The sequence below is a fragment of the Rhinolophus ferrumequinum genome, chromosome X (genome assembly GCF_004115265.2).
Source record: "Rhinolophus ferrumequinum isolate MPI-CBG mRhiFer1 chromosome X, mRhiFer1_v1.p, whole genome shotgun sequence".
Classification (NCBI taxonomy): domain Eukaryota; kingdom Metazoa; phylum Chordata; class Mammalia; order Chiroptera; family Rhinolophidae; genus Rhinolophus; species Rhinolophus ferrumequinum.
Genome location: NC_046284.1, coordinates 116,508,323 through 116,522,789, shown reverse-complemented (window position 1 = coordinate 116,522,789; position 14,467 = coordinate 116,508,323). Strand labels below are relative to the sequence as shown.

Genomic DNA, 14,467 nt, shown 5'->3' with positions numbered 1-14,467 from the left:
GAGCCGCCGTGGTCCCGCCCTGGGAACCGGAAGTTCCCTCAGGGCGAGGGGGTCAGTGAGGGCACGTAGGCGTCGCCTGCGCTTCTCGGTGAGACACACTGCGGGTTGGCTGGGGTCTCTGTCCACCGTTGCTTGGGGAAACCCACCCCTGCTTGGGGAGGCTCTCGGTGTTACCTGGGCCGGGTAGGCCCGAACGTGCCCTCGTCTCCTCCTCTCCAGCGGAGGTCGCGGCGTGGGCAGATTGCTCCGTGCCGCCGCTGCTTCTGGGCTGGGGGCCAGACTCACCCGGGGACGGTTTGCCTCCGGCTTTGCTTGTCGCACCACACCCATTGGAACCCGAACCCGAACCCGGACCAGAGCGGGCCCTTAGACTGCTCCCTCGCACTCGCTGCACCTTTGCTAGGGATCATCCTGACGTGAGAGGACCCCAGCGCAGTATTGAGTGGCTGTTCAGGAACTGCAACGCCCCTACCAACATTTGGCATCATTTCTCTCCATAGACGAGGGGCTCCCTGTGTAACTGGAGAGGTGTATGTGTTACGGCTGGAAACTTAAATTTTCTCTCTAGATCTTAGATCTAAAGGCCTAAACAGATCTAGGTTCCAGCTGATTTGTTAGCAGCCTTTGGAAATTTTTCTTTGATCTTTCCCCTTTAGGGTTTAGGCCAGGTGTATGTACCTTGCCCATACTGTAGTATTAGTTAATATTTACAAGCTTTTAACGTGCATTTGGTCCACGGATATTTATGGCCCACTCTTGCTGGTGCTGTGTAAACTCTATTTTTGATACGTATTCAGAAGGTAGGGGTATAGGTATGTAAGCATCTATATTCGCATATGCACTAGAACTGTGTTGTCCAATATGGTAGCCACTAGCTACCTAAGTGTTGAGCACTTGAAATTGTGCCCAGTCCGAATTGAGTTCTGCAGTAAGTGTAAACAGCGAATTTTGGAGAATCAGTATGAAAAAGAATATATGTCAGTAATTCGTTTATATTGATAGCATCTTAAAATGGCAGTATTTCGGATACACTGGGTTAGATAAAATATTAATTTCACCTGTTTGTTTTTTAACATGGCTACTAGACAGTTTTAAATTCTGTCAGTGGCTTGCATTACATTGCTATTGAACAAAGCATTGCTCTAGAAAGGAATCAGCAAACACTGGCCTGCAGCCGAATCCAGCCTGCCTGTCTTTGAAAAAAATAATTATTGGAACAAAGCCATACCCATTCATTGATGTATTGTCTATGGCTGTTGTTCTTCCATAAGAGCCTGGAGTTGGGTAGTCCATACAGAGATTTGATGGACTGCAAAGTCTGAAATATTTACTATCTGGCCTTTTACAGAAAAAGTTTGCTAATCCCCTGTTCCAGAACAATGCCTGCTGTGGTAAATATATGTAAGCCTTTTCATTGTAGTCCTGCGTAATTGTCAGTCAGGCTTACAGTGTAACAGGCATACACTTCTAAGGACTTCATAAGGACTATCTCGTCTAATTTTCATATTAATCCTAGGATGTTGGATTTCCCCCATTTTGTAGATGAGGAAATTGAGGCACAAAATGGTCATGAAATTTACCCAATGTTCTCAATACTCCTTACTTCTGGGAACTGTATCTTCTTGACCTTCCTTATTCACAAATGGCTTGACGCCTGGAACTCACTTGATTAGTCCACAGTAGGCACCATGCTCTCTTTTTGTTTGTTTGTTTTTGAACTAGAATTTTTTAAATGACCTTTTAACTAGAATTGAGATGAGGTTGGTCTCGTGGAAGAAGCTGAGGGGCGCTGAGCTTAGGTGCAATGGGTACAAGCAAGGTGATCTGTAGTGACCAGAATGAAGCTCACAAGCAGAGAGGAGAGCATCCTGGGTGCTGTTTAGTCATTTAACAAAAAACATTTGTTCAGTAATAGTGAGCACTGGCCAGGTGTTTGCCAGGTGTGTATCAGTGAATGGAACAAATGTCATTCTTAGGGTCTTGTGGGGAAGACAGACAATTAAAAAAAAATTAACATGGTACGGACCATATAAAACAATGTGCAAATACTTGATGTTTTTTACAGGTTTCGTCATCCGTAAGTTGGAGATAAGTTGTACACCTGTCTCGGTTCTTGTGAGGATTGAGATGACCTGAGTGTGTATGGCACGGAGTTGCTCAATAAATGTACATTGTCTTCCACTGTTAAGAGGTAAGTGAGGGAATGAACATGAGGAATTGGGGGCATCGTGTCATTTTAAATATGACAGTCACCAGTTGTTATTTGTAGGAAGGCTCTCAGGTGAGTTGGGCACAGTACATGTTTTTCACATTTCCTGATTTAATGTCACTCATCTAGCAAAACCCGAAGTCAGGTTCTGTGTGTTCCGTCTAGGAGCAGGGTGGGAGCTGTCCTTGGGCTGAGTTACAGCGTGACTGTTACTGTTACAGCATAACTGGGACGGGCCTGCTGCAGGAAGGGAGTTGTGCCTCTCCAGTGGTGGCAGGCCTGGTTTAAATCAGAATCACCTGGAGAACTGAGACAATACCCAGGCCTACTTTCAAAGATTCTAATTCATTACCATTCTATCAAACAAGGGCCTGGCATTGTTTGTTTTTGTTTTTGCTCCTTAATTTCTCCAGATGATTCGGATTTGCATTCAGGACTGAGAATGACTCATCGTGAGAGACAGGCTAGGCTCAGGGAGCTCCTGGAGCAAAGGCTCAGAGCTGTGAAATGGGCAGTGCCTGTCGGTGGTTCTGTGGGGTCACGGAGGAGGCTGGAAGGCAGCTTTTCATCACCTGACCAAGGACCTTAACTCCATCCTGAGAGCAGAGGGGAACCTCTGACAGGCTTGAAGGGGGGAAATAAAGGACTATCTTGCTGAGATCTGTACTGGAAGATGACCCCTGTAACAAAGCGCCATGAATCAGAGTGAAGGCAGTGTACACGCATTTGGAGCTGGCCCGATGGTGGCAGACCCAGGTTCAGTTTCAGTATTCTTCCTGCGTCCTTTAGTGGCCGGTGTCTGTCCTTGTGGAGTAAAATTGGCCGGTTTCTTTGTATTCTTTCCATTGGGCTGGAAGGTCCTTCAAGGTAGAGAGACTCATGTACTAGGTACATAATAAATATTTATTGAGTGAGTTATGTAGAACTCAAAACTGGACATACAGTTTGCTTTGTCTTTTTATGGCAGCTCTCAAGATTTTGTATCCCAGTTGTTTCCACACTATACCCTCCTAGGGTAATAAATGCTTTATATTCACATGATTATCCCACAGAGGGAAGAGAAAGTTTAACAGGATTTAAATGCTGTTAAAAATATGGAGGAGAATGGAAAACAGTATGGCAGATCCTCAAAAAATTAAAAATCGAATTGCCATATGATCCAGCAATTCCACTTCTGGGTGTATACCCAAAAGAATTGAAAGCGGGGTCTTGAGATATTTGTACCCCCATGTTCATAGCAGTATTATTCACAAGAGCCAAAAGATGGAAGCAAACCATATGTCCATCAACGAATGAATGGATAAGCAAAATGTGGTCTCTTCATAGAATAGAATGTTATTCAGCCTTAAAAAGGGAGGAAATCTCAATACATGCTTCAGCATGGATAAACCTTGAGGATATCATGCTGAGTGAAATTAGTTAGTCACGGACAAATACTGTATGATTCCACTTATGTGAGGTATCTAAAGTAGTCAGATTCATAGAGATAGAAAGTAGAATGGTGGTTGTAGGGGGCTAGCGGGGAGAAAGGAATTGTTTTCCAAGACGAAAAGAGTTCTGGAGGTTAGTTGCACAACACTGCGAATGTACTTAACATTTCTGAACCGTACACTTAAGGGGTAAGATGGTAAATTGTATGATATGTGTAGTTTTCCACAATTAAAAATTAAAAATAAATAAATGAGGAGAGGTAAATAAAGGGACATATGAAGTGAAGAGCAAAGTGCTTATACATGCGTACATCAACTTCTATAAGTTTATGTGTGTAAAGAACAAGTTTTGCTGGTAAGACAGACTGCTGCTGGCATGGCACTGAAGCCGTGGAGTTCCAGTTAAATCGCCTTCAGAATCTCCTTGAGACTCTGACCCTTCGTTGAGAAATTCTGATCTGACCTGAGTTAAATATTGCCTAACCTCCTTGTGGGCACTCTAGACCTGTCTCTTATTAACCACCCTGCTGACATCCAGCAAAGTTCAATCCTGCTTTCTGCGGTAGTGATGCATATAGAATGAATATAGAATATGCAGGCAGGATAAATATTTCTTCTTTGTTAGGAAACTTTGCAGCATATGGGGGAGGGCTTGAGCACCTCACCGTGACATGGCTGCTTGACTTCCTCCAGACCCCACGATCCCAGGCAGACATTTCGAGAGAAACGTCCAGAAGTTGAGGGCATGTATCTTTTATTCTTCTGTCCCACCTTGCCTAGTCGTTGTTTACTGAGCCTTTGATTCTTAGGAAGACCTCTTTTACTGTTGTTAGTCTTTAAAAGTGGAATTTTAAAAAGGAAAAACGATGATCTTGAAGTACTGATTCCTGATCATTAGAAAAATAGCCCCTTAAGATCCTGAATTGATGACCCACTGACTGACTGTTAAATGACTTAAAAAAAGAAAAATGACAAAAAAACTGCCCAGATTGTCTACACTCCAGGTCCCTCTGGAAGTGAAAATGTAAGACCCAGAATCTTGGTCATCCTTGAGCTGTCCCAGCCCGGAAACACCAGGAGAAACCTCATAGTTGTGGCCAAGGGTACTTAATTCTGTATATTTGGTAATAGAGTTTGAGGGGAGAGTCAACCGTTTTAGATTCAGCGATAGAGTTCTGAGGAAATTGCGAATGCTAATGTGAATGCAAAGTCACAGGTGCTGTAGCCCCTTTGCGATATTCTGATTCTAGAGGGAAGGTTGATTGATCTTCCGTTTTACCGCGCCATTTTTCAGTAGGTGCACAGCTTAAACATATAGCGTTTCTCATGAAATTATATTAGACTAATAACTTTTCTGATTATCAAAATAATACATACTCATCATAGAGAATACAGAAAAGAGTAAAAGAACAAATCTTACCAATCAGAAAATGCCACTGTCTAAAATTTTGTGTATCTATTTTTGGCCTTTTCACTTGTGATTTTTAAATAAAATTTGGATCGGACGCTGTGTTGTTTTTAAATAACAACTTTATTCACATATAATTGATATACCATACAATTCACATTTTTAAAGTGTACACGTCTGTGGTTTTTTACTATATTGACAGTTGTGTAACTCATCACCACAATCAACTTTAGAGAAGATTTTTCACCTCCCCCAAGAAAAACTGCTCCCCTTAGCAGCCACTCCCCTTGTCATTCTACCCCACTGGTCACTCCTGCTCCCCAGCCCTAGCCAACCACAGATTTACTTTGTGTCTCTATAGATTTGCTTATTCTAGACATTTCATGTAAGTGGACTAGTACGATATTTGGTCTTCTGTGTCTTAGCATAGTGTTTGCAAGGCTCATCCATGTAGTATGTATCTTTTTATTGCCAAATAACATTCCATTGTATGGACATACTTCATTTTGTTTATTCATTCATCAGTTGATGGACATTTGGGTTGTTTCCACTTTTCATCTATCATGAATAATGCTGCTATTAATATTTGTGTGTAAGTTTAACTATTTGGAACCTAGTTTCTTCTCAATTTGAAGAAAATTCTTACATATACAGCCTCCCTGTCTCTCGTTTCCTTAAAGTAAATTTATAAAAGTAGAATTGCTCACTAAAAGGACATTACATTTTACAGCACTTGTCAGATAGTTTCTAGGGAAACTGCGTTTATTGTCTGTAATCGCTTCAGTGTTGTTTGTTAGCCTGTGTACGTTCAGTGGTGGTTATTTAATATCAAGTGCTATAAAATGGGAGTCCATGGTTTTTTGAAGGATAGGGTCCCTGCTATCAAGATTGTGTATATGTAGATTATGTGCAAAGAAAAATAGACTGGTTAGGTAAACATTTGCCTGTCCAGGATGAGATCCACACAGACATAATCATCAAGCAACTTTTTACACCTAAATGTTAAAAAGAGAAAACAGTTAAGGGAACCAAACTCTGGCCTAGGGACCAATTAATCCAGAGTCATAAATCCTTAAGATAACTTAGTCGAGCCTTTACTGATTGTTCAGAAGACGCAGATGTCAGCACAGTGGCGCCTGTTGACTTTGGGGCCCGTCAGACCTGGTTCCGTCTGCCTCGCAACCTGTGCTAGCTCATTTTTTCTTTAGATTCCGTGGGACATCGAAATAGCATCTCCTTTGTGCCCTGTTTCTCATTCTTGTATATTCAGAAAAGTACCACTTAAAGATGATCAAATCAGCAAGTTGAATTAGATAGCGGAGTATGGGGGAACGTAGTCCAGCCTCGTTCAGCCTTACCCTGCTGATGCTGACACTGGCATGATTTCATCTCCAACGTGACCACCAAATTCCATCCAAAGGAAATGACAAATCTTGATCTGTAAAATTAGAACTGGAAAAAATTGTAGCAGATCTTCCAGCAAGCTTCTTTAAGCAGCTGTTGATACAGAAGCTGTTTGCAGTGCCACTTTTTTTTAACTGCTGAGAATCAGATTTTTGAAACTAAACCACACCATACCACAGATCCCATTTTCTAACATGTTGCACCCATTTTTATGACCTAACTCTTTTAGAAAACACCACGTAGGTAACTGGCAGGAAGCTGTGACTGGCAAATGCAAGCCTAAGAAAATGGAAACCTCTTTTTCTTTGCAGCTGTAAAAATGTCTGACAAGACCCAGATCGCTGCGAGCGCTTCCCTTATTGAGCAACTGATATCTGAAAGGAACTTTGAGGATCTTGGCAACCACCTGACTGAGCTAGAAATTCTTCACGTGACTAAGGAGCACCTCCAGCAGACAGATGTGGTCAGGGCTGTGTACAGAGTCCTCAAAAACTGCCCCACCGTGCCTGTGAAAAAGAAAGCCAAGCGTCTTCTGTCAGAATGGAAAGCTCTTTATAAGGATCCTCATTTCAAACCAGGGGAGAGCCCTAAATTATTCCCTACAGGTGGACATGAAGAAAATGCAGGACTTGCTCATGACGCAAGTCAGGATGAGGTTTTGGGTGGCTCCAGTTCTAATTCTTGGCTATCGTCCCAAGATGTTATGGCAAAAGCCACGGAAATGGTTGTGCCTGAAAATAGCCCCCGTCCAGTGGGACCTAAGGAAGAGCACATCAAGGCTGCTGACCCTCAGTCCGCGGACAAGAGACCAGATGAGTCGCTGGATCCTGCAGTGCCCATGAGAACGAAATGCACAGAACTTCTTTATGAAGCTTTAACTAGTTCTTCCACACATCAGCCTAAAGCTGATTTGTGGCAAAACTTTGCAAGGGAAATCGAAGAGCACATTTTTACCCTTTATTCAAAGAACCTCAAAAAATATAAAACTTGCATCAGAAGCAAAGTTGCCAATCTGAAGAACCCCCAAAATTCTCACTTACAACAAAACTTGCTCTCCGGGGCCACGTCTCCAAGAGAATTTGCCGAAATGACTGTCATGGAAATGGCAAGCAAGGAACTGAAACAATTGAGAGCCTCCTACACGGAATCTGGCATACAGGAACATTATCTTCCCCAGGTGACTGAAGGCACACAGACAAAGAAAATAAAATGCAGACGCTGTGAGAAGTTCAATTGCAGGGTCACTGTAATCGCCAGAGGAACACTTTTCCTTCCAAGTTGGGTGAGGAATTCAAACCCCGATGAAGAAATGATGACCTATGTAATCTGTAATGAATGTGGGGAGCAGTGGTACCATAGCAAGTGGGTGTGCTTGTAAACAAATATTCTCTTAACAGCCGATAACCAGACTGATACCTTCTATTTGTACCACCCTTTTAGGCTTGTTTTTAACATCTTGTACACACTTTTTTTTCCCATTAGTTTCAGGTGCACAAAACAATGTAATAGTTAGACATTTATCATTTATGTCCCTCACACAGTGACAACCCCCCTCCCCCCATCGTCTACCCCTCTGACATCCATCGCATACAGCTGTTACATTTCCACTGTCTCTATTCCTAATGCTGCTGTACTCCGCTTCTTGTAAGTATATACATATATATATATACATACACACATACATATATATACATATATATACACACACACATATATACACATATACAAACTTGTAGTTGACATTCATGATTGTTCAGCTTAAGCTTCAGGTGTTGTACACACTATTTTTAAAACAATCCTAAGCAGAAGGAAAGAATGGCGTTTCTGAAGCTCACACCACTATCACTAAAAGTTGATGGTTTGGGGAGAGAGAGTGGGTGACTCCCTAACCATTGTGCTGCTGGCCACTTAGTACTTCGCTGTACTCAGAGTGTGGTTGAGGGCAGCTCAACATAATCTGGGAGATTGTCAGAAATGCAGACTCTCAGGCCCCCAGCTACTGGATCCTAGCTGCATTTTGGCAGGATCCCCACGTGTTCCTGTCCAAGCAAGTTTGAGAAGCACTGCTTTAACAATCGGCCAATCGTATAGTTGTCAGTGGCTGCACATTAGAATCATTTGGGGAGCTTTGAAACCCCACTGATTCTGAGGGCCCACCCTAGAACCATTACATCTGAATCTGTGGTATGCAACCCAGGCATCAACATTTCTTTTTTAATTCCTCAAATGACTTTAAAATGCAGAGTTGAGAATGGCTCACGCCTAGGCTCTCACTTGATCCTTTCCAGAACTCTTAAGACTGTTCTTCTGTATACTTTACAGATGACAAAACAGGTCCACAAAGGTGCCGTGACTTGCCTAAGCGACACAACCATAAATAGCCCAGCTCAAACTACTCCCAGATTTTCATCCCCCAAATTCCCTGTCCAAGCCTGCCTCAATACTGACTGCTGAGAAGTGTATTCCTGGAGACGTGGGACTGACTACATGAATACTTTAGGCTCTAACATTGGGTATCTAGAACTTTGCTGTGTTCCCCCCTCTTTTCTCACTTTACAGGTCTCTCTTGAGCCACAAAAGGTACCCAATAACTAATTCCACAGAATTTTGTTTCGAGTCCTCTTGCTTAGTCGAAGGAATCGTTTATTTTTTTTTCTTTGCACAAGTCTCCAGGGTACAGAAACTCTTTAACTATGACTTTTGGCTTCTGAGGTTAGGGAGCCTGTATGTTCCCAAGGACATGTGTGTTAGGTCTGGAGGGGAGGACAAAAGCCCTCCTAGGCTCTGGAGCTGGGACTGCAAATTAGACTGACAAAGGGCATTCACAAGAGAAAAAAACAGTTCAGTAACGAGCAGCACTGTGGGTACACGCGCAGGAGAAACTGATGAGTAATGCAAAGGGGTGGCTGGACCTTGGGCTTATCTAATGTCTTAACAAAGAACAAGTCTATAGAGAAGTAGCAAGACAAAGGAAAAGGGCTTTAGGCTTTTAGGGGCAGCAAACTGGGGAAGTAAATACTAGGGGATAATGGTTATTTAGTCAAGTTCATTTGTGTAAACTCTTCTCGGTGCCATCTCGTCTCTGGTAATAAGGTTGTTACCCACTTCCTGGTACGGAATTCACGAGGGGAATTTATGTTCTGCTTTCAGGCAGATGGGGGAGGGCAGGGAGCTCATCCCGTGTCTGCTTTTTGTCATTTGCTTTCAGTTCAGAATGATCCTCATGCCAGGATGGCATATTTGGGGGTGGCATACTCTGAACCCCTTCAGATCTGAAGTTCCAATTTTGCTTATGTAAAAACAGCCATTAATCTGTTAGAGGAAGTCCATTGCCTCAGCCTTTTAATCCACCAACATTTCTCTAATAAGTGAATTGAAGAGGAAATTACTTCTTTGAGGCCTTTGCAAACGGTATTTAACCAATATGTATAATGCTTAAACAGAACAAGCCTTCTGTGTGATTACAGCTGATTTTTTTCTTTTTTAAAAAATTCATAGAATGTTAATTGTGATTGTTTTAACAAGTTTACTTCGGAGTTACCTACAAACCTATATATTTTCACCAGTTCTTTTCTCCTAACTTTTCCTAACTTGCTCTGTCAGGGCTCTGAAGGCCTAAGCATGTACAGTCTACATGCCTTATGACAGAACTCCCCAAAAGGTGCACAAAACTGAAATGTGTTTTGGAGAAATCGTCTTGATGCCATCAAGTGTGAATTCCCTTTTGATCTCTTTCTCCCTCTGGCTTCCCAGGGCTGCTTATTACGATGTAACATGTTAATCTTTCCAAAGAGAAACTTACAAAGTCACCTAAAACAAGTTTCACAAAGTGCGGTTTGACATGACTTGAAATGATCTTAAAAACTGTTTAGTGGGTATAAAAGCACAGCACATGGAAACCAAGTGTGATTAATTCATGTCAGTATTTGCTTTTTGGTTTGGGGTTTTTTATGTGTTTTGGGGTTGTTTGGGGGTTTTTTGTTTGTTTTTTTGTTTTCTTGGTAGTTTTTATTTATACTGGAATTTTGCAAACTGAATTTGCAGACATAAAAGCACCTAAAATGGAAATTCCTTTACTCTCCCAGATGTAAAAATCTGGGTACTCTTCCTCATTTCATATCAACTTTGTCAGTGCCTTTTGCAACTAGAGAGGAAAATAGTAACCTGGGTTTTTTTTCTTTTAGCCAATGAAATAGCATTACGTTTTCTAAGTATACGTAGGTAATCATTCTTTCACATCCTATGTCTTATTCCCTAAAAAAAAAAGGTGTTTTTTTTTCTTAATTGCTTGTGGGTTAAAGTATCTTTCATTTGATTTAAAATCATTTTTACAGGAAAAGGCCCTAAAATGGGGGTGTGCCTGTCACAAGGTATAGCCAGGGCCGACTGGAGCTGAGGCGCAGTGGCAAGGGGACAGAGAGAGAGGTGAAGTCAAAGTGTTGCCGGAAAATGGGTTCTTGGTGTCATTGCAGGAAAGAATTCAAGGATGCACCAAATAAGCCAAGCAAGCAAAGTCAAGCAAGCAGTGGATTTAATTAAAGAAAAAAGATAGTACGCTCTCAAGATGGTGTGAGAACAGGCAGGTCCAGAGAAGAACAACTGTATCGAAGAACAAAGAGGCTTAGGATTTTATTAGAATGAGGAGGCGAAATAGTCAAGATTTAGGGGCGGTGCTTGGGTCCTTGCTGACCCCTCCTTTCCATTTGGAGGTGGGGTTCCCTTGTCCTTATTGGGCCCTTGTTGGAACTGCCATGACCACACACGGGGTGGAGAGTTCTCCCTGCCTGCAATGCTAATAGCACTGTAATCTATTAGTTAGCTACACTTCACCTCGAGGGCCAAGAGGGCGTCCCAAGTCACCAAAATCTAAATCTGGCGGGCTGGTAGCTGCACCTTTTCTTAAGAGTTATCTCATCTCCTTCCTTTCTCTCCCTTACTTCTTTCTTCCCTTCCTCCCCCTCTCTCCCCATGGCCCTTCTCTTTCTGCCTACAGTAGTAAAAGAGCCACAGGGTTCATGAAGGCCCTGTCGGTCATGGTAAGCACTTTGGGGTTTTTTCCAAGTCTGATGGGAAGCCATGAAAGCAAGGGACTTGGTCGTGATAAGAATTGAATGCCCCTTAGGAAGGATCCCTCTGGCTTCTGGGTTAAGTTAGGTGGGGAGGGAAGCAAGGACAGATGCAGGGATACTAGTTAAGTGGCCACAGCAATGGTCCAAATGTCATACACCTGGTTTCAAACACAAGTACACGGAGACCGCGCTCCCTATACCCTTAGAGTTGACAAAGTCCATGATGATGGGGTTCAGGACACATTATCCCAAAATATGGTGCCTCGGCACATTGGATACTTTAAGCTGAAGGAATTTGAGAAAAGGGGAGGACTCTTTGATCTCTTCCTTCTCCCCGGAGGCCTCCCACACCCAGGAAAGTAACATCCTTATCTCTGCAGATGGAGAGACATGCTGAGAGGAATCTGAACGGACAGGCCTTGCTAGGTTTCCCCCAGTTTACTCATACCCTTTGTCCTATCGTGCTTTCCCACGACTTTCCACTCTTCATCAAACCTAATATAAAAACACCCAGGTTTAACCCTTTTTTGGGGGTCTTTATTTCCTTATGAAGGTTCCCATGTGACGTAAAACTTAAATAAATGTGTATGCTTTCCCCTTGTTAATCTGTCTGTTGTTACAGAGCCCCAGTCAAGAACCTAGCCAGTAGAACAAAAAAGATTTTTTTCCTTCCCTACATTGGCAATATTGCAAATGAATGTTTCATAAAATTCAACCAACTTCAAGTTCCCTACCCGTGTCTCATAATAAAAAATAAACCACAGAAATTCTGCACAAGTAGAGCCTGGCTCTTGGTTGCCACGGTTACCGGGAATCGCTCTGCATTGGGCACAAACATCAGTTATTATACCTGAATGTAGAACTGTTCTCTTCATGGGTTTTCCCACATCACTCGCCTTTTGTCCATGTTACATCTTTTAGAGAAAAAGTTGGGTACAATCACAGCTCTGTCTCTTCCCCAGCACTTCCTCTGATCAGAGGCCCCTTTCATTCCCTATTACCATTTCTAAGTACCAGTCAGGAAGCCTGCTGCTGGCAGTGCTCCACTGCCTTTGGGAGGGCTGGGCCTTCATCTTTTAGGTCAGATTGCTTTGTTATTTATAACTTACCAGTAAATGCAAAATATTTGACTCAAATCTTTTCCTGTCTCAGAGGTATTTACTGTAAGGACCTGGATTATAGAAGGCACCTTCTTGCTTTCAGAGGAGCCCGCAATCCAAAGGGAGAAGCGATGACAACTTCACATAATCTCATTTGCATTGTTATTTAAAATTAGGTTTCCAGAGATGTCACTGTGTTGTCAGAAAGGCTATGCAGTAATGATTGCACATTGGTTTACACTTCACCAGGTGCTGGTGACAAAGAGATGATCAAGGCACCGCCCCAGGCCTTGGGACCCACAAATGCAGGGCAAGCGTCAATGCCATGTAGCCAACATTTTAAGACACTGAAGAGACGGGTGCAGGGGACCCAAGGGTATCAGGGAGGGCTTCACAGAGGCCGTGACCCTTCAGGTAAATCTTGAGATGAAGTTAGCCAGGCAGAGGCAGGGGGAAGGATGCTCTATCATCATATTCGCTAGATTCCTAGCACTTTATATACAGCATTTCATTTAATCTTTGCAACTACCCTGCCAGCATTTTAGACGTAAGGAAATTGAAGCTGAGACAGATTACTTGCCCAAGGGTAAACAAAGATAAAGCCAGGACTATCCCGTAATAATACAAGTGGGGTTTTTTGTTGTTGTTTTTTGCGTATCAATTTGCTTCCAGAAACATCCAGGCTTCCTGTTAATTCCATGCAAGGTTGAACGATTTTTATGGTGGTTTGTTTTTCCAATGACAGCAGTGTGTGGTTTATAGACTCCACCTTGGCCCAGTGCTGTGACCCCCCTCCCTCGGATAGGGAGATCAGCCAGGAACACCTGGCATGGGTTGTTGGCTCTCCTAATAACAGGGGCCTTCCCAAACTTCACACGGCACCCATGTGGGTTATCTGGTTCTCTGAAAAGCCAGTGATTTTTAAAATACTAATTTTTTTTGATGTGATGTTTTTCTTTCTTCCTGTCTTTTTTTTTTTTAACTTTTTAAAATTTATTTTAAGTGTGTTTTTCCAGGACCCATCAGCTCCAAGTCAAGTGGTTGTTTCAATCTAGTTGTGGAGGGTGCAGCTCACAGTGGCCCATGTGGGGATTGTACCAGCAACCTTGTTAAGAGCACCACGTTCTAACCAACTGAGCTAACTGGCCGCCCCTAAAATACTAAATTTTAAAATGTAAAAACATGTAGCTTTTAAAGAGACATTTATATGTTTATGTTTTGATGAATTTGAAGATTATAAGTATATAAATGCAGTTTCCAATACCATTTCCTATAAAATATGTCTTCATTCTGTCTTTATATTTTTATTCTCTGTGTGACGTAGGGAAACTATATAACACAGATAATAATCAATTATGACAAAATAGCCAAGCTGTTTTGCATCCTTTGTTAAAACATTGCAAGCATCCCACAGAACAGTAAATAAAAAAAGAAAATTAATTCATTGGACATAGTCTTGCTTTTCTAATATAGACAGGGTACAAATCAGAGTAGGTTCCAAATAGTCATTAATCTTTTTCAAACGATGACACATTTCTAAAAAAATCTAAAACAGCCATGGAAAAGTTACAGGTCTAAGTAATAAGCAAATTACAATATAGCCCATTTAAAAACTTCTTTTATTTTTGGAATATATTCACTTTCGAAATGTACATAAAGATAGGCATAGAGAGCTCCCCAGCAGCTGCTTTTAAATCATCAAAATGGTATCATACTTTGCTAAATTCACCTTTGTGGATGGAAACAAAACATTAAGACATTTGCAAGAGTGCCCCGTGAGGCCCGAGTCGTCTGGCTGGATGCCACCTAACATGCCTATCTGTCAAAGACTGAAGAGACAGGGCTGC

General features: G+C 42.2%; 1 protein-coding gene across 2 annotated transcripts; it reads left to right on the top strand.

The window, feature by feature from the left end:
- Window positions 1-8,028, top strand: TCEANC (transcription elongation factor A N-terminal and central domain containing). 2 transcript variants are annotated; one of them, XM_033107578.1, is made up of 3 exons: window positions 1-88; window positions 2,066-2,191; window positions 6,763-8,028. In XM_033107578.1, exons 2-3 carry the CDS (start codon window positions 2,143-2,145, stop codon window positions 7,827-7,829), a joined length of 1,116 nt encoding a protein of 371 aa, XP_032963469.1. In that variant the 5' UTR covers window positions 1-88; window positions 2,066-2,142; the 3' UTR covers window positions 7,830-8,028. The 2 variants fall into 2 exon arrangements, with proteins under 2 accessions (XP_032963469.1, XP_032963478.1); XM_033107587.1 differs by lacking the exon at window positions 1-88 and adding an exon at window positions 106-530.
- Window positions 8,029-14,467: the final 6,439 nt, after the last annotated feature.

Coding starts and splice junctions, on each gene's coding strand:
- TCEANC (XM_033107578.1), top strand. CDS start 2,143: ATGGCACGGAGTTGCTCAATAAATGTACATTGTCTTCCACTGTTAAGA. Junction 2,192..6,762: donor TTGTCTTCCACTGTTAAGAG/GTAAGTGAGGGA, acceptor TTTTCTTTGCAG/CTGTAAAAATGTCTGACAAG.